The 27850-nt window shown below is 44.3% G+C and overlaps 1 protein-coding gene across 1 annotated transcript in view; it reads right to left on the bottom strand.

Annotated features, from left to right (window-relative positions):
* Positions 1 to 27850, bottom strand: part of npr2 (natriuretic peptide receptor 2) — a 221716-nt gene that overhangs the window by 77115 nt on the left and 116751 nt on the right. The window contains exons 12-16 of the mRNA XM_085973308.1: positions 23948 to 24019; positions 19026 to 19185; positions 13895 to 14050; positions 11629 to 11797; positions 8319 to 8465 (exon numbers count right to left, since the gene is read on the bottom strand). Of these exons, the coding sequence (XP_085829434.1) occupies positions 8319 to 8465; positions 11629 to 11797; positions 13895 to 14050; positions 19026 to 19185; positions 23948 to 24019 (704 nt within the window). The remainder of the gene's footprint in view (positions 1 to 8318; positions 8466 to 11628; positions 11798 to 13894; positions 14051 to 19025; positions 19186 to 23947; positions 24020 to 27850) is intronic.

The raw sequence follows: 27850 nt of genomic DNA, 5'->3' as shown, positions 1-27850 counted from the left end.
GATGACCTCAAGTTTACGGAGGGTAGAACATGGGAGGTTGGCCAGGAGTGCATTGGAATAGTCAAGTCTAGAGGTAGCTAAGCCATGGATGAGGGTTTCAGCAGTGGATGAGCTGAGGCAAGGGCAGAGTCGGCCGATGTTACGGAGGTGGAAATAGGCGGTCTTAGCGATGGCGCAAATATGTGGTCAAATATGACACCAAGGTCTGGTTCAGCATCAGACAGTTGCCAGGGAGAGGGATGGAGTTGGTGGCGGGGACCGGAGACAATGGCTTCGGTCTTCCCAATATTAAGTTAACAAACCACCAAACAGAAAATAAGAAAGAAACAGCAAAAGAAAGAGCAAATGAAACAAAGGCAGGTATTATGCTCTCCATCCCACTCTATATATATAGCCATCTTGCTGTTAAACATTGCTGCAAAGTACTGTATGGAATGCATGTGTCTGCATATTATACATGATGAATATCTCTCTTCAGACACTTTGGGCTGGATTTTACCAACCTTGGTGGGTAGGTGGTGGGTGACGTCGGTGGCGTGTCCCGACCCCGCTGCTGGCTCCTGCCCACTGTCCAAAATGATTTTCTACTGATTGGGCTTGTTAAGCCCACCTAGCACGTTTCCCGGCCAATTGAAGGAAGCGGGTCTCATGACGTCATTTGATGAAGCGTCATTGTAGTGTATGTACCCGTCTACCTTTAAGGGAACGATTGAGTGTAACCGTTCACCTTTAAGAGAACTACTTTAGGTGTGGCACTATTTGATTGGCTTCTGTATACGGTAATACCGACAGTGACCACACCAGTATATAAGTGATGTTACAGGATAACTAGGGCAGATTCGCCCTGACCTCTGAATAGTAAAGACCTGTTTGTTTGTACTTCAAAAGTCTGTGTATTTATTTACTGCACAACCCACAGACTTTACAGTGGCGACGAGTCCGATCGTACCCTGCGGCAAGAATAGCAAAGTAACAAAGAGCGTCGAAGAGAGGCAACCGCCCTCGTCGTGCTACCAAAAGAAAACACGAGGCTACAACAACAGAAAGTGTGGTACTTTACAGAAGCTGGAAGACTAGCAACAAAAGCTTCATCAGCAACAGGCACTGATTACCCTGCTACCACGGTGTGGAGTGAGCCGACCAGCAAGAAACAAGGCGGCCGAAGAGACTGTGAGTAGGGGAAGGGGTAGAAGTATCCGGAGGAGAAGGGCAGAGCACTCGACCTCGGTCGAGGGGGAGCTGTACCGGCCAAAAGTCGGGTCCAACGGCGTCGGGTGACAGCCGGACCGCGATCGGCGGGAAAAATCCGGGCAGCGACCGCAGCCACGAAGCGCTGGGCCTGCGAGTAGGCGCGGGAGGAGAAACCCAGCCGCAGCCGGGGAGGGAAACACCGGTCTGCGAGAGGGCTGGGGAGGCGAACGGGAACCGTGCAGGTGAGAGCCGGGTGCGGAGTGAGAGACTGCGAGGAGCCAGTCCAGCGGCTGAGCTGTTCTCCACCAACGGGGTACTCAGAGCCGGCAAAACCGAACGTGCGGGAGTGGGAGAGCGAACAGGAGCCGAGAACGGGGAGAGAGACTGCGCGAGAGCCAGTCCAGCGGCTGAACTGTTCTCCACCTACGGAGTACCCAGAGCCGGTAGAACCGAACGTGCGGGAGAGGGAGAGACAGAGCCGAGCACGGGGTGAGAGAGACTGCGCGAGGGCCAGTCCAGCGGCTGAACTGTCCTCCGTTAACGGGGTGTACCCAGAGCCGGTAGAACCGAACGTGCGGGAGAGGGAGAGACAGAGCCGAGCACGGGGAGAGAGAGACTGCGCGAGAGCCAGTCCAGCGGCGGAACTGTCCTCCGTTAACGGGGTGTACCCAGCGCCGGTAGAGCCGTGCGTGCGGGAGGAAAAGACAGAGCCGAGTAAGGGGAGCTGTGCGAGAGCCAGCCCAGCGGCTGAACCTGTCCGCTGTGGGGAAAGCGTACCCCTTACACCAGGGAGAAACGCGGAAAGCCGCCATTAGGCGGAGAAGACGACAGAGGCGGGAAACCGCCATTGAAGTGGGCGGGGAGAGAAAGGAAGAGCGGGAAACCGCCATTTTCGCGGGAAAAGAACCGCCATCTTAACTGCCATTGAAGTGGGCAGAGAGAGAGAGAGAGAAGGGAAGAGCGGGAAACCGCCATTTTCGCAGGAAAACCGCCATTTTAGAAAAAAAAAGATAATAAATAATACTTAAAGAAATACTGTGCTGCTTCAAAGAAAGAAAGATGCCTAAGCGAGGGAATATTAACGATTTTAATTCTGAAATAGAAGACTGGGCCACGTACGTGGAACGCATAGAGATCTATTGCGAAGCCAACAAAATAGAGGAAGACGACAAGGTGATAACATTGCTAAACTCGATGGGAGCAAAAACATATGGGCTCTTGAAGCATCTAATAGCACCAGCTAAACCAGCGGATCAGACCTTCGAAGAAATTGTGGCTGTGCTGAAGGACCACTTGAACCCCACACCGTTGATGCTGGCTGAGCGATTCAAATTCTACGCAAGAACGCAGAGGAAAGACGAAAGCAATGCGGAATACTTGGTCGAACTGTGCGTAGGCTAGCGAAATACTGCCAGTTCGGAGGGAATCTGACAGAGGCACTGTGGGACAAGTTCGTATGCGGATTGTCCAAAGAAGGAACGCAGAAGCGACTACTGGAAGAAAACGACCTCACACTGGACAGGGCTGTCCTCATAGCTGCATCACACGAAGCCGCAGCGAAAGGAATGGCCGAAATGCAGCTAAAGGCGGCGGCACTCGGGGTGGACCAAATTACTTCGAGCACAACAAAATGCTACCGTTGTGGGAAGACCACGCACGACCAGAATCACTGCTGGTTTAAGAACCAAGAGTGTCGGAAATGTGGCAAACTGGGTCACATCGCGAAGGTATGCAGGTCCGGGAAAAAGACCAACAATCAACGGAAGCCACCACAAGAAAAGTACAACAAGGTACACAAGGTGGCTGAAAAGAGTTCAGACGAACAGAATTCAGACTCAGACCCAAACAACCAGGAGCTGGGTAGTCTGAAGATCCACAATGTGGGGAAAGAAACTGATCTACAAACGATTTGGGTCGTACTAAAAATAGCTGGAGTCCAAGTACGAATGGAGCTGGACACTGGATCAGCTCTAACAGTCATCAACCGAAGGGACTACCACCGGCTATTCTCTCACATACCTTTGAGAAATACCAAGTTCGTATTACAGGCATACACGGGGCATAATGTATACCCCATGGGGAAAATAAGAGTCAAGGTGAGAGATAGAGGGAAAGAACACCCAAGAATGAATTTGTACGTATTACCTGAGGGAGGACCACCACTTCTAGGACGGGAGTGGATTAAGAAAATAGACATGGAATGGCACTACCTAAAAGCCATAATGAAGGAGGATTCGGTGCAAGCTATCAGCTCAGATTCTGAGATGGATGACGATAAGACCAATTCAAATATGCATGACAAGGCTAAAGGGGACTTGCCGACGATGGGGAAGGAAACAAAGACATGCAGAAAGACTTATGTCACCAAGAAGAATAAAGTTACAGAGAACTCCAGGTTGACAGAGAATTCTGAGCCTGTTCAAGCTAAGGATTCATCCACGACGGAAGAACACCGAGCTCGGACTCAAACTTATGTCAAAGTACGACAACAATTAGAACAGTGGAGTGACCGTCTCGTACAAGAGATGAAAAATATGGAAAAGTTCTGGGACACTGAATGGGAGAACCTGGAAAGACAACAGAGACAGCTAGCTCGAGAAAAGAGCGACCATAGAGCCATCGTGGCCAAGTACCGATCACATCTCCCTGAAACTGTTCAGGAACTAGACTATTTACAGAACGACCTAAAGGAAGAGGAATCTTCAGGAAGCCAGGATTTTATCCCAGTTCATCTCTATGACTCGTTGCAAGCAGAGTGTAACAAGTTGAAGGAACAGTATGAACGGGCCCAGACTACAATCCTGGAAGGGGTTAACTCGGCAACCTCCGAAAAGCTAGTTTTAGTGAAAGCATATGAACAACTAAAGTTTGAACATGAGCGAGAATTACAAAGGCTGCAGGAAATGTTTGACGAGCTCCAGGCCAAGACAGACTCATCGGTAGAGATTCCATCCGTAGATGGAAAATTAGAGGTGGAAGACATAGCAGAATGTGAAATTCAAGATGTCCAAGAACTCGTTAAATTATTGAAGGAAACCCAAGACAAATATGAGGCGGCAATGGCAGAGGTCCAACAACTTGAAGAACATATTCAACTAGGAATCCGGGCAGTGGAAGGAAAGGCCAATGGAAGGAACACAGAGACTGTAGGAATGGCCCCTGATCAGGAGTTAGAGAACACCAAGGCGCAATTTCTTCGAGCGCTTAAAACCAAAGGACCGGAGGAAAGGAAGGTGAAAACATTGGAGGGAAAGGTGGATGAAATGGAGAAGGCGCTAATCCACAGTGTCCCCGTAGAAGAGTTAACGGCCAGCCAACTCTTATACACGCTGAGGGACAAGACTCCAAAATGGGAACACGAGTTTCAGGTTTCAAAGGGAAAGAATTCGGAGCTTCCAAAAGTCACGGAGAGAGCTGAGGGGGCAACACAGCTTGCACATGGATGTCAAAAGTATGCTGAATTACGTCAAGGGGAACAGAAGAATGCGGAAACAGCTACTTCAGTAGAAGGATTAAATAGCCTGATAACGGAATCCCCGATGGAAGGGAAGGTATTGAACTCACAAATGAGGCCAGGCGTGAAGGAATGGCAGACATCCCAGGAAGAGCGGGATGAATATGAATGCTTGAAGAAGTCTTTTCAAGAAAGATGGTCAGAGAAGGAACCACCGTCGGCTAACGTCCAGTTGGATAAGAAGGAAGTAGAAGGGCCCCTCACTGGCCTAACTCAGGACGACCCCGAATACTATCATGACCTATTGAGTGACACTGAATATTACGAGGATCTGGTCTGCCCAGTTTGTGATGAAAACTCCCAAAGTACAGAAATCCGCATGAAGCACTTAAGGTCTAATGAACATAGAGAGTTGGTGGCGCTACAGATGGCCGCAGAGAAAGGAGCTCCGAGAGTTTCAAAAAGGCAGAAAAGAAAAAGAAGAAGCAGGAGATAATAACTGTCTAAAATACTATCATCTCAGGCGGGACACCATGAAAGGAGCTAAATTAGTTGAAAACCCGAAAATTATCAAGACAGCCAGTTGGTTGTAAAAGTCCGCACTGCTGGTTCAACAGGACGGAAGGTCAAGCTGTTACGTTAAGAAAAGGCTATGGAGGAGTCACGCTAGCCATGTGAACCGGCTACACCAAAGAGATGCTGTTCGGAATGAGTCAAGATCAGAGACTGAATCTATGAACTGTTTCCGCAGAGACTGAGCCTGTGAACTGTTCCCACCGAAAGTATATCTGTAAACTGTTTTATATGACGTTGACTCCACCGGAATTATCTCTGTAAATTGTTTGTTCTCCACCGAGAGTATATCTGTAAATTGTTATGTGAAGTTGAAGATATGTATGTTTAACGGGGACCCTGTAAGTAATAAGCTAAAAAGGGAGGATTGTAGTGTATGTACCCGTCTACCTTTAAGGGAACGATTGAGTGTAACTGTTCACCTTTAAGAGAACTACTTTAGGTGTGGCACTATTTGATTGGCTTCTGTATACGGTAATACCGACAGTGACCACACCAGTATATAAGTGATGTTACAGGATAACTAGGGCAGATTCGCCCTGACCTCTGAATAGTAAAGACCTGTTTGTTTGTACTTCAAAAGTCTGTGTATTTATTTACTGCACAACCCACAGACTTTACAGTCATCAGCTGGTTTCCTTAAAGGAACCATGCGCAAATTTAGTTTGACTGTTGTGCTGTCAGTGTTCTACAGCATTGAGGTGCTGCAAACACTGACAAGCACTGCACGGAGGTGCACAGCTGCACCCAGGCTCTCCTATGACTCCCTCCATATGCTTATGGAGGGAGTCACAGCACACAGGGAGGTTCTCTTCCCTTCCAATGGGCGAAAGAGACCTCCCCAGGAGACCAACGCAGCCTGGTTGTACATTGCACAGGAGGACACAAGCAGGGATGTCATCAGGAGGACCAGGCTGCAGTGGCACAAACCTTTCAATGATCTCAGTAGATCACGAAACTTTACTGCAAAGCCACATTCAACCTCATCCTGCTGTGTCACTCATCGCATCCCTATCACTCTGCCTTTCCTACCCTACGCCTGCACATCCTTACTCACACCAACTTACCTTGCACCTCACCCATCCCTCTCTATCTACATTATCACATCCCCATCTCACTAGCCACCCCTCTCACTCAGTCTCATCCTAGTGCAAACAACAAGGGTAGGCGCTTGTGTGTTTTAGCCAATGTTCATGTGAAGTTTCTGTTAATGTGGTGTCAATCATTGAAACCTTTATTTCGAACACTTTGCATTCTTGGACAGATTTGTGTGCACCTTTGGAAGTGGCTTAGTGAGTTGCAGTGAATGATGAGACATAACGGTACCCCCTGCAATGGTGATGATTGTGAAAGGAATGGTTTGGGTATTGTAGGGATGCTTTATGGTGTTGGTGTGGGGTGGTGCCAACCTGGCATATCATGTGACAGCCAGGGTGTACAGTGTCAAATGAATAAATCTGGCCATGGTGAGGCCATCCTTGGCGTCCCTGGCTGCAATGTGGTCGTGTGCTGAAGCCCTGTGTCCTGTGCAGCATCAGTTGATTGCGGAGAAGGTTGGTGTTGATGTTAGTGCTGCTGGTATTGGGGCTGATCGTGGTGGGATTCTGAGGACCAAGATGCGATTGTTTCAAGGGTACCCATGCTGATGTAATAGATGGCAGGTGAACTTGAGACGACAGAAGCAATGATGAGCGAGGTTGTTCCAATGAGGTGACACTGGATAGAGAGTTTACTCCAGACATTTGCAACCTGCATAAAGCTCAATCTGTCTTCCAAATGCAGTAAGCAACAACTTCTGAGCTTGGAAAATGAACAGCTGTGAGATGGGAGCTTTTATAGCACATTTGCAGCTGTCAAGTAATGAGATGATTCCATGGTCATACAACTCCCGCCCTGCTGAACTGACGTGATACCCGAGCAGCGTAGACCACGTGGGTGACCTGGTAAACTCTGAAGGTGAGCTCAAAATACTTCTTAATGGTCTGTTAACAACGTCATAATGACCTGAATTGCCATTGCCGCTGCTGTGTGTCGGGTCTGCTCAGCACTGACAGACCCAACATTTGGTAAAGGTGTGTGGCAGCAGGTTGACAGCGGGGTCCCGACCCGCTGTCAAAAAAAAACATTTTCCCACCCGACCCACCACTGAACGCACCCGCTGACCCCTCTGAAAAATTACCCCCTCTTTGCAGAAACTCACACAGATACTTTTAGACTCTGTCTGTTATTGCCCATTACTGACCACTACTGCCACTGGAGGTACCAAGCCTGTGCAGTATGGTATTGGATGGAAAAAAATTGAAGAAACTGTTGAAGAAATGGCTGAGACACTCTTACCTTTATATCATTGTGTCCTATTGGTGGCCTTTTACAATCTAATGACTCTACATGCCCATTTTACATGGGTGTAATTTACATTTGATGCCGTGGACACCAGAATAGTGGGAAATGGTATGCAGGATGAACATGCTTCCAAATGAATACTGAAATGAAGTGCCTGCCTGTTTGAGGTGGGTTGTTCCACCACTACTGGTACTGTGTTGGGACACAGATTGGGTGGAGTTCCGATGGGGCAGATCAGCCACCCAGTTTCTGCTCCTAGATACCCAGTTTGCATTTCTACAGCAGGAGGCCAGCAGCAGAAAATATAGATCACAGATTTAGTTTTATGCATAATTCAGATTCAGCATTAACAGATACAATATGGCATTTCATATTTGATCAAGCTATAAGAGTTTGATGTAATACTCATCCACTCTAGTTTAGCACCGCATTAATTTTTATAAATACCACAATATATTTGCTATGTAATTAACTTTAAGTGTCACTTACATCCTACTTTCAATATTTCACAAGCCTTCTAACTTGTGTAAAGTATTTGTTAGAGTTTAAAAGCAGCCATATTTACATGCAGATTTGTGAATTTGTGATTATGATTTCGGTCCTCTCTCCATTAGAAGGTTCACTTATACCTTTTCATTTCGCCTCAATTATCATAACAGTGCAATGTTACTTTAGAAACATTTATTATTTTAGGACTTTTTTGTGTCTCATTAATGATAAGCATGCTATGTTCATATGCATGACAGTTTGGTCTTACTGAGGTAAAATTTGATAGAGTAGATTTTCTGCTTTTCTCTTTTCCTCCAGGTAGGCCTGCGTCCTTTCTTCGACAAGCTTCTCCAGGTTATTGGCATACTGTTCCATTCTTGACAGCAAGTTGTCCAAGATACTACTGCTGCCCTCCCTAAAAAGGACAAATGCAAAGAAAGAAGATAGATGAGAGACCAATGTCACACCAGTGTTCATATAAAAGTCAGTTTGACCCTTTTAGCGATATGATTAGATACAAACATAAGCTCAGTTATCTCTAGAATTTCAATCAATATTCCCACATACTGGAAGACATATATCTGTCGTCCCAAGTAAAATTGTCTTTACTGCTGCATTTAATTACATTTTTGCTCCTGGCTCCCTCTATTTAGAAATTTAACTTAACTTGAGTCTCCTTTTTTTCTAGTGCTTCTCTGACAAAATGACTGGAGATGGGTTTGCAGCAGGTTGATTCTAAGAGTGTGCTTGTTCTTTAATTCCTCCTCAGTGGAATTCTTTGTGAACCACTTCAACTTCTAGTTGACAAAACCCACTACAATTGAGGTTGGTAACTTTGAGTGTCAGGCTGCGCTGGATCCAGTGAATACTGGACAGTGAAATAAATGCATTTCTTCAAATGTAGCCTTCATACTGGGAACATTCAGATCAGTGTAACTCAAACCATAAACCATAAATCTTATTGCTCCAGTAACTCTTACCTTGCTTTGAGTTTATTTCGTAAGGAAGCACTGCCTTCACAAAAAATACCTGACAAACCATTTCTGTTTATAAACATAGGAACAAGAGTAGACCATTCAACCCCTCAAGCCTGCCCCGCCATTCAATTAGATCATGGCTGAGCTGTACCTCAACTCGATTTACCCAACTTTGCTCCTTATCCTGTGATGCCCTTACCTAACAAAAATCTATCAATCTCAGTCTTGAAAATTTCAATTGGCCCAGCACCCACAGCTTTTTGGGGAGAGAATTCCAGGTATCCACTATCGTTTGTGTTAAAAAAATGCTTCCTGATTTCACTCCTAAATTTAATGTGGCAATTTGTGCACATTTATGTGAATTACAAAGATGTATGGAAGATAGTTTAGGGGCTGTGCTGGTCTGAACGCTTGATTCATGCTCTGTATAGATTTCACAGCTAACTTACTAAATTGAGTGCTCGTTGACTATGTTATGTGACTTATTGCATGATTTCTTTTTAAGTATGTTGGGTATTATTCTTCTGTGTGAAGGCCTTGAGATGAAATGTAGGAGGAAAACCTTATTTCTTTATAGACTAGTGATAAAGTAAAGAATACATTTGAGTAATGTGTAAGCTTGGCTTGATAAATGCAAGCACAAGCACCAGCATTGGTGCATTCATGCGTTGTTCACGCAAATTCGCAATTAATTAAATCTTTAGTTTCATATTATTTGCACTGACACTGTTATTTTTCTACCCATTTAGGCCTTTTGAACAAAAGAGCCCTATGCTGAATATTTAATTCAAAGAACTGTCATCCTCACATAAAATGGTTCAAAATGTCATTTTTTTTAGATTAAAATCTCAACATGTGTAAAAATGAACCGGTATGTGTCCTTTTGATTTTTTTTGGCAGGGGAGGTAATATGCTGGAAATCCCATGGAATTTGAGCACTAGTGTGCAGGTGGGGAGCGGACAGCATTTGGATGCAGTATGTGCAATTTAAAATTTGCTCTTATGCCCTCGTCAAATGTACCTTAATGAAACAACTCAGCAGTGGTGCTCTGAGGGTTAAGGGCCATAAATTGAGATATCTCTTCATTGGTATCGGTATCTCACTTCTTCCTTACTAAGCTGGGCTCCCTTTAAAGGCGTCTCTGTCATTCTAATACTAGGAATTTGATGCAACTAAAGGGTAAATTCAGTGATTCCGTGATCCCACTGGGGAGCTGCACTCAAAGAGAGCACAGATCAGAGAATCTATGTGACAGTGTTGTAGTCATAGCTTTTGAGCACAGCTTTCGGCAGAGCAGGGTGGGCCTCAAGAATTTTCAGGCCATTGATCCTTCGCTGGAGTACAGTACCACAGGCACCAGTCACACTCTGGCACCTCTCCCGACTCAATATTGTCCATTTGTGATCCTTGACAGTAAATACTGAGACTATTCACCCGTTTGGGGAGGAGGGGGTGGGACTGCAGCCGAGCCTGATGCTATGCTCACCTGACATCCACAGATGCAGATTTCCAGCAAAAATAGCTAGCTAGACGCCAGGAGCAGAACTCCTGGCTTGTTTTCTTCTCCCTAAACCAGCAGAGTCCAATTGTAGTGTCCCTTCTGCCATCTGTGGAGCTCAGGTGCTCACTGAATAAATTTGCTGAGGCATCAAGGGAGCCTTAAAACCTTGATAACTTTGACAATTAATACTTCCACATAAAACAAGCAAGAAAAAAAATACTTCTATTCTAAATGTCAGATGGTAGCTCATTTCCATTTTATACAATTCCAGACATTGCACTCAAAAACTGGAGCGACTGGTCCAGAACTGGCAAGTGGCAACTCCACTTTACAGGCTAGTAGAAGATGCCTATGTGCGTAAACCATTGTGGTGCTGTAAGTTACCAAAACTGTCTGATGTTTACTGCAAGTTTCCAGATACTTTTTCAGGTTTTGAAGGCTACCTGCGATCATGTTTCCTCTGAGTTAGGTCATGAAATTTGTGGACACACTGCCAGTAATTATCACATTAAACCAGATCAAGGATCTACATAAGAACATAAGAACATAAGAAATAGGAGCAGGAGTAGGTCATTCAGCCTCTGCTCCACCATTCAATAAGGTCATGGCTGATCTAATCTTGGCCTCAACTCCAGTTTCCTGCCTGCTTCCTATAACCCTTGATTTTCCTGTTTTTCAAAAATCTGCCTATCTCCGCCTTGAATATATTCAATGACTTGGCCTCCACAGCTCTCTGGGGTAGAGAATTCCAAAGATTCACGACCCTCTGAGAGAAGAAATTCCTCCTCACCTCTGTTTTAAATGGGCGACCCCTTATTCTGAAACTATGCCCCCTAGTTCTAGATTCCCCCTGGAGGGGAAACATCCTCCCTGCATCTACCCTGTCAAGCCCCCTCAGCATCTGATATGTTTCAATAAGATCACCTCTCTTTCTTCTAAACTTCAATGAGTATAGGCCCAATGAGTATCTGTGCTCTAAGCTAGAGCTGTTTGAGTGCTGGAAGAAATGCTGCCTCTGCTGAGTCACAAAAGTCAGCTTTGGCTGTCAATGGAAATATAAGCATTATTATTTAAATGAAGTGGTGTACTTTCGACTTACTTATTGAATCTTCTAATCAGAATCTTAATTTGGCTAAAATCAGGTCTTTCAGCAATGTCTTCAGCCCAGCACCTCTCCATGAAGTTGCCCAGCTCTTCACTGTGACAGTTGATGTCTGTTGTGGGCCTGAAGTAAGGTTTCTGACCATTTCTGACCTTCTGAACAATTTCTGAAAAGATTAAAATTTGCAGTGAAAACTGTTAAAACATCTTTGTAATGTAATAAAGTACAGAATAATATGAAACTGTAGTGAGGAGGCAGGAATCAGCCTCAGTACTGTTCAAAACCAATGACATATAGAAGGTTCACAATTAGCTTGAAAAGACATAGGGGTCGATTTTCCTGGAGCCATCAGGCGGGGTTTCAGGTGTGTGGGGGGGGGTGGAAATCCCGATTTCAGGGGCCCCGACACCATCCCACCCAAAACCCGCCTCCACGTAAGTTTCAGGGGAGGCGGGTACCCGCCCCGCACTGGGACCCGCCGACCCGAGGCGGGAAGGGATTAGTGCCAATTAACTGCCTGTTAACAGGTAGTTAACAGGCAGTTTTTAGCCTAATCCCTATTTTGAGGGGCGTCGTGTGGGATTCCCAACAGCTCCAAACCACGCCAGGTTAGAGCAGGCGGGCCGTCAGGTTGAAGGACTTGGAGGGGTCGCGATGTCGGTGTTCAGGTGAGTGATGGGTGCATGAGTGCAAAGGTAAGTGTGTTTAGTGTGTCTAAAGTGTGTAAAGATGTTTAAATTACCTGTACTTACCTTAACAGCCCTCCTTCCTCTAGGTTTTGGGAGTCCATCACTCAGCCGGCACTGAAAGCAAAATGGCTGCGAGCTGTCAAAAGTGACAGCCTTCAGCTTTCATTGCCGGTGAGACTTCTAACTGAGTCTGTGTAGAAGGACTCAGGTTAGAAGTCAGACTGTCAGTGTTTGACAGCTTCAAGCAGCTGTGAAATGCTGATATTTCATCTGTCAAGACCTCTTGACAGATGAAATTTCAGTCTGTGACGTCACCTGTTGCCGGGTGGCCCTTAATTGGCCTGCTGAGCCTGCTGGGTGGGCTTAACGAGGTCAATCAAGGGAAAACGGCGTGAATTGGCCGAACGTCAATGTAGGCGGGACTAAAACCCGAAAGTTGTAGTCCCGCCTCCTTCCCAACAGCTTTATGAAAATCAACCCTATAGAGAACAATTAAAACAACTGGTAGCACAAAAGTAATTCTGGTATTTTAGTTATAGTTGGATAATAGCAGATAAAATTAAATAGATGTATTCCATATAAGTTGGTTTGTCTCTTATCCATTCAACAAATACATTTAAAGAAAAAAAAATTATTCAATAACCAAGCGTGGACTGCTAATATTTTAGACTGGGGTTTTCTCTACTTTTGAAGTGCTCCTTTTCACTTCAGATTTGTAACTTCTTCTGTTTGTGAAACATAAGTTAACTGTGTTTTACATGTGCCACCTATCTTTAGCAGCTTGAATTCACAGGTTTGCCTCCTTTCAATATGAATGGTGAACAGTGAGCTGCGAGCGTAGACCAGTGCTCACAACCAGCGGCCGGGAAGATTTCTGTAGGGCCCGGAGGAACATTCATGCTCCTTCTGACCCCACAAAGATCTCTGAAAAAACTTTTACTCACCTCTTTTTGAGCAGCCTGCAACAATCCCTTTAAAGACCATTGGTTAGGCCGCCCAACACCTACTGCCAATGGGCGTAGCACGTCTGGCGCTCACTCCGCCCGTTGGTGCCTCAAATTTACATCGGGGTTCTCGAACCGGCATATTAAAAGTAGACTCCTACCTGAAGCAGACGGGCACCTGCACTGTTATGGCTTCAAAGATGCCAGGAGCCTTTCTGTAACTCATCCCAGTGGTCATTCTTCATCCGTGAGTCCAGATGGAGAATGCCAACAGGCTAATTATTCATGAAGGGCACCATAGCTGAGTCTGATCTTGCCCTCAGCCAGCTTCCAGACATGCACTTCCAACAGGATTCACTAGATAACTGTCATCAACTGGAACCCTAGCTGCCGTTTCTCTTCCTAAGCAAGTGTGCTGAAGCCAAAGCTACCATACCAACTGCTGTACTTGCCGAGTACAACTAATACAGCACAGGCTAGTGTACGAAGTTAGGACCTTTGCCCTTTGTGCTTGAGTACCACACCATGTAATGTATTTACCCATAAAGTCTTCAGGAGAGCTACCAGACTTCTTGTAATTGCTTTGCTGGATATAACAAGAGGAGGTGCATTCTAAAAGATGAAAAATACCTTTTGGACTGAGATCCATTCCTTCTATGTAAAATGGACCATTTCTTAAGGCAATTTCTTGAAGAATAATGCCAAAGCTGTATACGTCTCCTTTCTGGGTACCTTGAGGAGGTGCTCGCCCCCATCTTATTAATTCTGGAGCCGTCCAAAGTTTTTCTGTTGCAAAGATAAAGCATACACTTAATAATTTTTCACTCTCTCCAGAGTTATAAGTAAAAATGTATAGCCTGCACACCTGATAAAAGCAATCAATTCTCTCATGTTTGAAGTTCTACGGCTCAGTTGTGTCTCATGTAGGTGATGCCTGCTGTAAAATGGGCAAACTGCTCAGGATAACAGAGGAGCTGATATCTGAGAGCAGGGCAAGTCATGCTGGTGATCAAGGAGCCAATATTCATTTGTCCAGTGAGCTCAGGTGGCTACCTCAGCTGTACGAATGGAGCACCTCTCTCATATAAATACAATTCCTGTACGATACACACATTCATTTTTTTCTGTTATACAGAGTGACCTGTACCTCAGGCTTTGATTTCATTCATGATCCTTACCACACAGTCTGCATGTAACAAATTGAAGAGCAGCTTATGGGAGACAGGAACATGAGTCAGAAACTTTCTGTATCCCTCGTGATGGGAGGCCTATTCTGTATCCTACATGTTTGGTGGGGGTGGGGGGGGGGTTGAAGGACTTTATAGTTATATATATATAGTACAATTTAACAGCTAATGTAGAGCACATAAGGCCTTGGCTAACCCATGATGTCACCAGCATCAATATGAAAAACATCTAGCATCACAGTGTTGTAATTCTGTGTATTTAAGAATTCATGAGTGGACAGAATAGGGGCGGTTTTATTTGGTTGCGCTCCTGGTGGTGAAGCTTCAGAATTGGGCACATGACACGCATGGTTTTTCCATTCATTCCTGATGTGCAGTCCCGGTGTGCAAAGTTCCACACCTGGTGCGTGAGTTCAAAAAATTACCCCTAATGTGTTATGGCAGAGCATTCTGCAGGTCCATCATCCTGTGATACAGACTGGCAGGGTGCTGGTTTGTATTGGTGATAGTGAGGTCCTAATCCTGTAGTAATTGGATAGCATCAGGTTGCTCCAAGCCAACTGACCACCAGCTGCTTAGAGTGCCAAATACTTCCAAGGCACGTTTTCCTCCAATTGGTAGTGTGAGTCAAAAAGGTGATCTAAGTTTAGAGAAACCTGTTTAAAATGTGCACTGACTTTTTAGTTTACATTAGTGACCACAGGAAAATATACCTTCATTTAACTTGCTTAACCTTTTGGCCAGGGAATGGTGCACGCTGTGAGTAATACTAAAGAAGAGCATGTAGGAAAATGTAAAAAACTTACAAAAACCAAAATGTACCTGCCAAATGTATTATCCAAACAACTTCTGTCTCACTCCCCATAAACTGCAGAATTCTAAGATAGCTCAACCACACGACCTTGTGGCTGTCATTTAATTATCATGCTATAGCTCATCAACCACGATTTCCCCTACCTCGGCGGGTCCGTGGCAGGTCTCGGCCCCGCTGCTGGCTCCAGCCCGGCCTCTGAAATGACTTTCCGATGATTGGGCTTGTTAAGCTCGCCCAGCGCATTTGCTGGCCAATTGAAGGAAGCAGGTCTGATGACGATGCGTCATCAGCCGGTTTCCTTAAAGGGACCGTGCCCAAATTTATTTTGACATTTGTGCTGTCAGTGTTCTACAGCATTGAGATGCTGTAAACACTGACAAGCACTGTACAGAGGTGCAGGGCTGCACCCAGGCTCTCGCATGACTCCCTCCATATGTTTATGGAGAGAGTCACAGCACACAGGGAGGTTCTTTTCCCTTCCAATGGGTGGAAGAGACCTCTCCAGGACACCAACGCAGCCTGGTTGCATACTACACAGGAGGACACAAGCAGGGCTGTTGTCAAGAGGACCTGGGTGCAGTGGCACAAACCTTTCAATGATCTCAGTAGATCACAAAACATTACTGCAAAGCCACACTCAACCGCATCCTGCTGTGCCACTGATCACATCCTCATCACTCTGCCTTCCCTACCCTACTCCTGCACATCCTCATTCACACCAACGTACATTGCACCTTCATCCATCCCTCTCCATCTACATTATCACATCCCCATCTCACTAGCCACCCCTCACACTCACCCTCATCCTAGTGCAATCATACCAAATAACAACACACAAGGGTAGGCACTTGTGTGTTTTGGCCAATGCTCATGTAAAGTTTCTGTTAATGTGCCATCAAACAATGAAATCTTTATTTTCAACATCAGCTACGGACCAAGTGCTGGAAAGTGGGATTAGGGTGGATAGCTCTTTGTCAGCCGGCACGGACAAGATGAGCCAACTGGCCTCCTTCTATGATTCTATGATCTGTGTATACCTTTGGAAGTGGCTTAGTGCATTTCAGCGAATCGTGAGACATAATGGTAACCCCCGCAATGGTGATGAGTGTGAAAGGAATGGATTGGATATTGTAGGGATGCTTTATGTTGTTGGTGTGAGGTGGTGCCAACCTGGCACATCACAAAGCTGGGTGGGCGTGTGTGCTGTGAGGAGGATGCCGAGAAACTCCAGTATGATTTGGACAGGTTGGGAGATTGGGCAGGAGCATGGCAGATGCAATATGCGAGGTTATCCACTTTGGTGTCAAAAACAGGAAGGCAGATTATTATCTGAATGGCAATAGATTGGGAAAAGGGGAAGTGCAACGAGACCTGGGCATCCTTGTGCACCAGTCGCTGAAAGTAAGCATGCAGGTGCAACAGGCGGTTAAGAAGGCAAATAGTATGTTGGCCTTCGTAGCGAGAGGGTTTGAGTACAAGAACAAGGATGTCTTGCTGCAGTTGTACAGGGCCTTGGTGAGACCACATCTTGAGTATTGTGTGCAGTTTTGGTCGCCTTATCTGAAGAAGGATGTTCTTGCCATGGAAGGAGTGCAGCGAAGATTCGCCAGGCTGATACCTGGGATAGCAGGAATGACGTATGAGGAGAGATTGGGTTGATTGGGCTTGTACTCGCTGGAGTTTAGAAGAATGAGAGGGGATCTCATCGAAACTTATAAAATTCTAACAGGACTAGACAGACTAGATGCTGGAAGGATGTTCCCGATGGTCGGGGAGTCCAGAACCAGGGGTCACAGTCTAAGGATAAGGGGTAAGCCATTTAGGACAGAGATGAGGAGGAATTTCTTCACCCAGAGAGTGGTGAACCTGTGGAATTCTCTACCAAAGAAGGGAGTTGAGGCCAATTCATTAAATATATTCAAGAAGGAGTCGGATATATTTCTTAAGGCTAAAGGGATCAAGGGATATGGAGAGAAGGCAGGAACGGGGTACTGAATTTGGGTGATCAGCCATGATCTGATTGAATGGCGGAGCAGGCTCGAGGGGCCAAATGGCCTACCCCTGCTCCTATCTTCTATGTTTCTATATGGCAGCCAGGGTGTACAGTGTCAAGTGAAGTAAATGTGGCTATGGTGAGGTCACCCCTGGCATCCCAGGCAGCAATGTGGTTGGGTGCTGATGCCCTATGTCCTGTGCAGTATCAGGTGATTGCGGAGAAGGTTGGTGTTGTTATTGGTGCTGCTGGTGTGCCCCGTGATGCTGGTGTTGGGGCTGATCGTGGTGGGATTCTGAGGGCCAAGGTGAGAGGTGAGATAGATGGGAAGTGAAGTAGAGATGACAGAAGCGATCTGTCAATGGTAGGAGAGATAATGAGGTCAGACTGGATGGAGACTTGTGTAAAGACTTGCAGCATGCTGAATCTGTAGTGGAAATGCAGTTTAGAGAAGCTAATGGTTAAGGGAACATGTCTCAATCAACTGGGCGCTTTGACTTGACATTTTAAGCTGTCAACTCATCAGCTGATTCAATGGCCACTGACCTTCCGCCTCAGCTTCACAGACGTGGTCTAGCAACAGCATGAAATCCATGGGTGAGCTGTTAACTTCAAAAGGTAAGCTTAAAACCATTGTTAAGTGGCTGTAAACAAGCCACTAATCATTAAGTTAAATTGACTCCCCCACCGCTGCCAGTCAGATCTGCTCAGCGCTGGCAGACCCGACATCAGGAAAGGCGAGTGTGCGCGATTTGACAGCGGGTTCCCTACCGCTGTCAATCAATTCACATTCAACTGCCGACCCACCACCAATCCCATCCGCTGAGCACTGGCAACATTCTGGCCCATGTGTGTAGTGTATGTATGTGGGAGTGTACATATGTATGTGCATGTGTGCCTGTGTGTGTGACAGTGTGTATGTGTGTTTGGGTATATGTGTGTAGCAGTGTGTATGTGTGTGACAGTGTGTATGTGTGTCTGTGTATGTGTGTAGCAGTGTGTATGTGTGTTTGGGTATATGTGTGTAGCAGTGTGTATGTGTGTGTCTGTGTATGTGTGTAGCAGTGTGTATGTGTGTTTGGGTATATGTGTGTAGCAGTGTGTATGTGTATGTGTGTAGCAGTGTGTATGTGTGTTTGGGTATATGTGTGTAGCAGTGTGTATGTGTGTTTGGGTATATGTGTGTAGCAGTGTGTATGTGTGTTTGGGTATATGTGTGTAGCAGTGTGTATGTGTGTTTGGGTATATGTGTGTAGCAGTGTGTATGTGTGTGTCTGTGTATGTGTGTAGCAGTGTGTATGTGTGTTTGGGTATATGTGTGTAGCAGTGTGTATGTGTGTGTATGTGTATGTGTGTAGCAGTGTGTATGTGTGTTTGGGTATATGTGTGTAGCAGTGTGTATGGGTATATGTGTGTAGCAGTGTGTATGTGTGTGTCTGTGTATGTGTGTAGCAGTGTGTATGTGTGTTTGGGTATATGTGTGTAGCAGTGTGTATGTGTGTGTCTGTGTATGTGTGTAGCAGTGTGTATGTGTGTTTGGGTATATGTGTGTAGCAGTGTGTGTTTGTGCATGTGTTTGTGTGTGTATAGTGAAGGAGGTTGTAACTGAGTTCTCTGCTGGTTTGCAGAATCCACTTATTTTCACCAGCTGTCTGTTATTTTCAGACATTGGCCATCTAAATTTCAGGTGGATGTAAATCAAAATTTTTCAAATGGTGGTCCCAACACAAAGCCTACACAGATCACCTGATATAGACTTAAACTTACTTGCATAGAGTGCGTATGAATCTTCATTATCACATGATGAACGAAAACTCGCCAAACCATAATCTGTGATTTTTAGGACAAAACGACTGTCAACAACACAATTGGATGATTTAAGATTTCCATGTGACCCAATTATACTGTTATGTAAAAATGCCATTCCCTGCAAAGCAAAAGAGATCAGATTAGTAAATCATTTCGATCTCATATGAACTTTTCCTCATCCAGTTTGACTTGACTGTCCCCAGAAAAGGAAAAGCAACAGCATGAAAGGAGTTTCTTTCTTTAAATCTGACTGATTCGAGATTTTGGTACCGACTCATTTTCTATCAGTAACATCTGACTCCAGTCATTCTTTTGGTTTATCAGTCAGCATATTGCAGAAACTGCGCAGTACCAGTAGTGAACGCAGTAATGTGCTCATATGATACTCCTTTGTCCTCTGTATTAAGGAAGGTGTTAACCTATTTATTTTAAGTGGATTTGAGTCTTTGCTAAAATGACAAGCAGAAGAATTTCATACAATCATGTTAACAGGTTTGTTACTAATGTCGCACCACAGAATTTCAATCTTTTATATTTTTGTTATGGTTTTTTTTACAGTGATAATGTACCATTGGCAGCAGGTGGCCAATCAATGCCAACCACATAACTAGTGAGCATAGTACCATAATGTTTAGGTTAGCTATGGAAAAGGACAAAAAGCAATCTAGAGTCAAAATACTTAATTGGAGGAGTGCGAATATCAGTGGTTTGAGAATGGATCTGGCCTGGGTAAATTGGAATCAAAGATTGGCAGACAAAACTGTAATTGAACAATGGGCTGCCTTTAAAAAGAAAATGGTTCAGGTGCAGTCGAGGTACATTCCCATGAGGGGGAAAGGTATGACAACCAAAGCCAGAGCTCCCTGGATGATGGAAGAGATAGAGAGTAAGATGAAGCAGAAAAAAAGGGGTGTATGACAGATATCAGGTTGAGAATACAAGTGAGAACCAGGCTGAATACAACAAGTTCTGAGGGGAAGTGAAAAAGGAAATAAGAGGGGCAAAGAGGGAGTATAAGAATAGACTGGCAGCTAACATAAAAAGGAATCCAAAAATCTTCTATAGGCATATAAATAGTAAACGGATAGTAAGAGGAGGGGTGGGGCTGATTAGGGACCAAAAAGGAGACCTATGCATGGAGGCAGATGGCATGGTTGAGGTACTAAATGAGTACTTTACATCTGTCTTTACCAAGGAAGAAGATGCTGCCAAAGTCAGTGAAAGAGGAGGTAGCTGAGATATTGGCTGGGATAAAAATTGATAAAGAGGAGGTACTAGAAAGGCTGGCTGTACTTAAAGTAGATAAGTCACCAGGACTGGATGGGATACACCCTAGGATGCTAAGGAAAGTAAAGGTAGAAATTACGGAAGTACTGGCCATAATCTTCTAATCCTCTTGGGATGCAGAGGTGGTGCCAGAAGACTGGAGAATTGCAAATGTTACACCCTTGTTCAAAAAAGGGTGTATAGATAAACCCAGCAACTATAGGCTGGTCAGTTTAATCTCAGTGGTGCGGGAGCTTTTAGAAATGATAATCCGGGACAAAATTAACAGCCACTTGGACAAGTGTGGTTTAATTAAGGGAAGCCAGCACGGATTTGTTAAAGGCAAATCGTGTTTAACCAACTGGCTTGAATTTTTTGATGAGGTAACAGAGGGGGTTGATGAGGGCAATGCGGTTGATGTGGTGTACATGGACTTCCAAAAGGCATTTGATAAAGTGCTGCATAATAGGCTTGCCAGCAAAGTTGAAGCCCATGGAATAAAAGGGACAGTGGCAGCATGGATACGAAATTGGCTAAGTGACAGGAAACAGAGAATAGTGGTGAACGATTGTTTTTCGGACTGGAGGAAGGTATACAGTGGCGTTCCCCAGGGGTCGGTTCTAGGACCACTGCTTTTCTTGATATATAGAAACATACAAAAATAGGAGCAGTAGACCATTCGGCCCTTCGAGCCTGCTCCGTCATTTAATATGATCATGGCTGACCCTCGAACTCAATACCATATTCCCGCTCCCTCCCCATACCCCTTAATGCCTTTTGTGTCTAGAAATCTATCTATCTCCTTCTTAAATATATTCAGTGACTTGGCCTCCACAGCCTTCTGTAGTAGAATATGTTAATAATTTGGACTTAGGTGTACAGGGCACTATTTCAAAATTTGCAGATGACACAAAACTTGGAAGTATAGTGAACAGTGAGGAGGATAATGATAGACTTCAAGAAGACATAGACAGGCTGACGGACTGGGCAGACACGTGGCAGATAAAGTTTAACGCAGAAAAGTGCGAAGTGAGACATTTTGGTAGGAAGAATGAAGAGAGGCAATATAAACGAAATGGTACAATTCTAAAGGGGGTGCATGAACAGAGATGCCCAGGGGTATATCTGCACAAATTGTTGAAGGTGGCAGGACAGGCTGAGAATGCGGTTAAAAAAACATACAGGATCCTGGGCTTCATAAATAGAGGCATAGGGCTGGATTTTGTCAATGGGGACATGAAGGAGGCGGGACTCCCACTTTTTGGGTTGTAGTCCCGCCTCCATCGATTTGTGGCCAACCCACGCGATTTTCCCTTGATTGACCTTGTTGAGCCCGCCCAGCAGGCTCAGCAGGCCAATTAGGGGGAAGTCACTGACAGAGCACGTCAACGTCTGACATACCATCTGTCAAGATTTCTTGAAAGAAGAAATGTCAGCATTTGACAGCTCTGTGAAGCTGTCAAACACGGACATTCTGTGTAGTTTGATGAGCCCTTGTGTTCAGGACTCATCAAACCTTTCTACTTTGTAGAAGTCAGATGACTGTTGGTTCGGAGGATCCAACAGCCAGTCTGTGAAATCTACAGTGAAGATGTCGGGACTCCGGATCCAGAGCAGCTGAAGGCTGTAGGCAGAAACCAAGGTAAGTAAACATTTTCTAACACTTTACACTCACCTCACATACTTACCACTCCACACTTGCACCTATCACTCACCTCTACATTGCACTTTCAGACCCCGCAGACCCCGCTAGACCTCCTACTCGACTCTTCCACCCCGGCGGGGTTCTCCGAGGTCGGGAAGCCTGCACTTGAAAAGGTAAAATGGGACTAATCCTTTTTTCTGCCTGTTAACTACCTGTTAACAGGCAGTTAAAAGGATTTAATCCCTTTCCCGCCTTGGGGAGACGGGACCTGGGTCAGGACCGCATCCCGCCTCCTAGCAAAAGGGCACGGAGGCGGGATGGGGGTGGGTTTGCCAGCCGCCCCCACTTTCTGCAACTTTACCGGCAGTCCCGCCTCCATACCCGCCTCCTCGGGGCTGGCAAAATCCAGCCCATGGTGTCCAATTATGGGCACCGCACTTTAGGAAGTATGTGAAGGCCTTAGAGAGGGTGCAGAAAAGATTTATGAGAATTATTCCAAGGGTGAGGGGCGTCAATTACGTGGATAGACTAGAGAAACTGTGGTTGTTCTCCTTAGAGCAGAGAAGGTTGAGAGGAGATTTTATAGAGGTGTTCAAAATCATGAGGGATCTAGACAGAGTAGATAGAGAGAAACTGTTCCCATTGGCGGAAGGGTCAAGAACCAGAGGATACAGATTTAAGGTGATTGGCAGAAGAACCAAAGGCGACATGAGGAAAAGCTTTTTTATGCAGCGAGTGGTTATGATCTGGAATACACTGCCTGAAAGGGTGGTGGAGGCAGATTCAATTGTGGCATTGTGGCTTTCAAAAGGGAATTAGATAAGTACCTGAAAGAAAAAAATTTGCAGGGCTACGGAGAAAGGGCAAGGGATTGGGACTAGCTGAAGGGCTCTTGGAGAGAGCCGGCATGGGCTCGATGGGCCGAATGGCCTCCTTCTGTGCTGTAACCATTCTATGATTCTAACTATAAAGGCTGCAAATTTCATAGTTTCAATGGCATTCAGGACCTGGCAATTCCTGAGTCCCAAAAATGGTACTTCCTCTTGGCACTTCAATGGGCCTGATAGGGTCTGATGACACACCAGTTAATTTAAAAAGAGAGCAGCACTCAGAGGTCAAAGGTTTCTAGTTCAATTTTGCTTTCCAGGAGTCCCAGCATCAGTACAAAAATGCCTTTAAACTAGGATCTTTGCACCGAATTTACAACTGTCTAAATTTGGCCTTGTCACTGAAAAGCAGCCAAATTTACACTCCATTTCACAGAGATAATGAGGGGCAGGCCATAGACGATTCAAACACGAGGATGAAAATATTTAAATTGAGGAGTTGGTGGATCAGGAGCCAATGTAGGTCAGTGAGCACAGGGCTGATGGGTGAACAGGACTCGGAACTTAAGTTTATGGAGGTTGAAGATGGGAGGCCAACCAGGATAACATTGGAATAGTCGAGTTTGGAGGTAACAAAAGCGTGAAAGAGGGATTCAACAGCAGATGGGCTGAATTTGAAAGACCATCCAAAGTAGAATCTGGTCTAAATATATTCAACACTGGCCTCTAATATGTATTTCTTAAAAAGACCAATGTTTTCAGAACTCTCATAAACCAAAACTGTTTTAATGTTCTATGTTCCCAAAGTGTAAGCAAATCTCTTTTCACTGCTTTTATCACAACTGTGTTGGTCCCATCTATGTTATCAATGGATCCTGTAACTGAACACTTTTAATATCAGAAGGCACTCATTTCTTGGTTGCTTTTACTAAAATACCCATCCTTCCAGGAACCATTGGTCCCTGTTCTATTGGTTATCTTTCCTAACCTTTTTATCAGCTTTTCTTTACTTAGCCCAGCTTGATTGCAGTAGGAATACAAGGCCCAGCTTGATTGCAGTATTGCTAATAAAAAATCAAGAATACATTTCATAGTTTAAGTAAGTCATATTTCTATAACTTTTTTGCTCTCCCACCCCTTACCTTCACAATGTCATTAATCAGTGAATAGCGGAACACCCAGTCAAGGTTAATACTTTCATTTTCAAGTATATCCTGAAAAGACAAAAACAGAAGCCATTTAAAATAAACTTACACTTCCCTTCTAATACATAATAAATCTGCAATGATTACATATTTTTTTCAGTTAACAATTTCTTAAATCATTGTTTCCATAATGACAGTTACAGAAATGTTAGACAATTTAGTTTTGGGAAATTTCCTTGGAAAATAAAATGCCTTTTTTCCTGTCTTTTTTTTGCCCACTCATAGGAACACAAATAATGCATTCTTTGACCCTGGCAGTTTTACAGCTAAAGCACAATGCGAGCAGCCAATCAGAAAAAGAAGCAATAATAGAATCACTCATCAAGCCCTTAGGTGTCATGTAAGCACTATAGATAACACTCATTGTGGATGCAGTGGAGTGTGCAAATTGAAGAGAGTAAGGTGTAGAAAGACCTTATTTACTGATGAGGTCCTTCAAATTATTATGGATGCTCTAAGCGAATGGAGAAGTGCCCTCTGCAGGTTAGAAGGACAACCCACCACTAAACAGAGAGCCCAGCAGGCATATGAGGCAATCACATAGGGGTCAGCATAATCTCGGTAACCTGCTATGTTTGGAGGATGTATGAAAGAATATGTCAGATTTGATAAAGTGCCAATTTAAGCAAGTAGAATCACTGTCAGTTTTATTGCTATGGTGTACATGGATATGGCTGTCAATTATTTTGTATTGTTATACTGTATATGGGTATGAGTGATATTAGTAGAGCATGTCTTTTCAAGAGAATTTCAGTTGTTAACAATGTTTGCGTGAATCGATTTTCACAAGAGTATTGCTAACCCAAATTTAGCCAGTACCTTGCTGTAAGTTAAACATTAAAGAGACATACTGAAGACATTTTAAAACTATTACAGCAGCTTAGAAGTGGTAAATATGCTTTCTGGCAGCTGACAAAGATTATTCACGAACTATTCTTACGCAGATGAAACCAAATACAGAAAAGAGTACGACAGCAAAATACTGCAGATGCTGGAAATCCGAAATCAGAAAAGAGTAAACTCTTTGTTTTCATTTTTAGTCAGCAACCTACTTCTGATCCCTGCTAAAATTACATTTGAAATAATACATTATCCTTTTCTTTGCAGAAGAAGACGGCCATAAGTGGGTGAGTGCCATTGTGCTGGGATAGTGGTGGCACTAAAGGTATAATTGCTTGTGAATGTCAAAGGCTAGGAGATCATACAGGACTGCATGACAATACAGTACTCCTGCATTGTGCAATAATAATTTTTCTTTGTATTGAACATGCATGACATGAAACTTGCTTCAGAGTTTCAGTTGCCAGAGCCTGAGGATGCATCTAACTTGTTCAAACATTTTGCATCAGTAAACTGTGACATAATTTCCTTATAAGGAAGAAGCTTGTAATGCTTTCTCCTAATAACCGGGTTCAGGCTTCTGGTTTCCAACCAAATGTGCAATTTATCATTATTTTTTGTCAGCAATAGCCATAAGTTCATCCATTGTATTTTCTATTTTGTGACATATAATTCCTCCATTCTTTCAAGTTTCATGTTATCGTTTTCCTACTAAAATAATATTTTTCTCCAAAACACTGCTAAATAACCCAGTCCTTGAAATAGATCCTTTTTATTCATGTGTAAGTGCTCCGTACCCCATACTTCATCAAGCTTGTGCATTAAATACACTTTTTTAAAAAATAAAGTGAGTTTTTCACAATCACTCAGACCTAAAATTGACAGGACTCTTTTGGCACCACCAGAAATGACATTACGTTCAGTGCATTTATCAATGAAGCTGAAAACACACCTTCCTTCCACTGGATGTCTGCTTCCAAGTACTCCGTCACTTATTTTAGCATCTTGCAATTCTGTAACATCACTTGAACATGACATTCACTCCAATTTAATGCATCATTTTCTGTTAATAATGGTTCTCAGGTTGAATTGCATCTTCTGCAGCCAAGAAATGACTTTTCCTCCATAGCATGAACATGATTTTGCTTGTTCTGTGAATTGCAACATCTAGCTTAGTCTTAACTTTGCCATAATTTATGTATGTTTTCCCAAATGTTGGGCAACTTTTGGTTCTGTGCTGCATTCCATAATGTCTGCATAACTTGCTCCCTTTTCTCTCTCTCCTTTAACTTTGATATTTAACACTTCTTTGATTGCTTCTTAACCCCTTCCTATCTACCACCTGAAAGATTCCATGCTCCTCACTTCACAACCCTTTGGCTTGCCCTTCTACTGTTCCTGCTACTCGACTTTTCCGTGCTACCTTATTTGTGATCAGTTTGGTTTCCTCAGCAACCTTTCTCTCAGAGAGATATCTGGTATTCCACAAATTATTCTGTCCTAATTAGTATTTCTGTCAGTTCGTCAAATTTACGTACGTGAGCACTTAATTCAGTTACATGCTGATCAATGGTTTATCCCACTTTCTCCACACAAGTGAAAAAATTGTGCCTCTCCTTCCTCAAAAATGGATGCTGCCATCATCTCCTTTTCTCATGTGATCCAGTAACTGCTGAATATGCTTCCAATTATTTCAATTTCGCACAATATCCTGTCAATTATTCAGGCATCTGAAGGAAGGTGAAGGATGCAATTTGTTGATTCTATCATTACTACTATTTTACTGCAAAATTTTTGTTTTTTCAGTTACTTACTGTGATTCTTCACTTCTGCTTAAACACCTCTTAATGAGTTTAATTCCCATTTTACACTTTTTTAATGAACCCATTTACACATGCTCATAAATTCCTGTCTGGTTGGTATGTTGAAAATCCAAAAGTCACTTTGGCCTATAATTTCCTCGGAGCTGTTCCCATTGTAACTACGGCAGGAGTGTTTCGGAAACCCCATTTACACATGTAAACGGGGTTTCCGTCACAACTCAGGTGGAGTTATGGCAGCGGAGCGAGAGCAGCTTGGAGGGGATTCTCTACCTTTGTTTACTTTTCTCTTTTTAGATTAAAACTCTATTAATTGTGAAGTATAAATGTTCTCAAAATTAACCAGAGGGCATCATTTTTAATGTAAAAATTCACAATTTTCTAGGAATTAAGCCTTCAAACACCCATAGAATTGCACCACTACTTTGCTTCAATATTTGTGTTTCCTCCTTGAGATTTTGTGCACTTTTTATGCCTCCAATACAAGTAACTGTTTGGCATATTTATAGCTTAAGTTACAAAGCCCATGTAACTCCTTTCTTCCATGTGTCATCTTCTTAGGCAGTCCCTCAGAACCGAGGATGACTTGCTTCCACATTAAAAATGAGTTCTCAGGTGACTGATGAGTCCAATGCGGGACCTACAGTCTCTGTGACAGGTGAGGCAGACGGTGGTTGAAGGGGCGGGTGGGGTGCTTGGGTTCACGTGCGCTGCTTGCACTGCCTGCGCTTGGCTTCTGCTTGCTCCCAGCGAAAAGACTCGAGGTGTTCGGCGCCTTCTCGGATGCTTCTCTTCCACTTTGTGCAGTCTTGGGCCAGGGATTCCCAGGTGTCAGTGGGGATGTTGCACTTTTTCAAGGAGGCTTTGAGGGTGTCCTTGAAGCGTTTCCTCTGCCCACCTGGGGCTCTCTTGCCGTGCCGGAGCTTCGAGTAGAGCGCTTGCTTTGGGAGTCTCGTATCGGGCATGCAGACAATGTGGCCCATCCATCAGAGCTGATCGAGTGTGGTCAAAGCTTCGATGCTGAGGATGTTGGCCTGAGCGAGAACACCGACGTTGGTGCGCCTATCCTGCCAATGAATTTGCAGGATCCTGCGGAGGCAGCATTGGTGGTACCTCTCCAGTGCTTTGAGGTGCCTGCTGTACATGGTCCATGTCTCTGAGGCATACAGGAGGGTGGGTA

Source organism: Somniosus microcephalus, chromosome 2 (genome assembly GCF_052327205.1).
Source record: "Somniosus microcephalus isolate GS21.2 chromosome 2, FLI_Smic_1.0, whole genome shotgun sequence".
Classification (NCBI taxonomy): Eukaryota; Metazoa; Chordata; class Chondrichthyes; order Squaliformes; family Somniosidae; genus Somniosus; species Somniosus microcephalus.
This window is presented reverse-complemented; position numbering and strand designations above follow the sequence as displayed.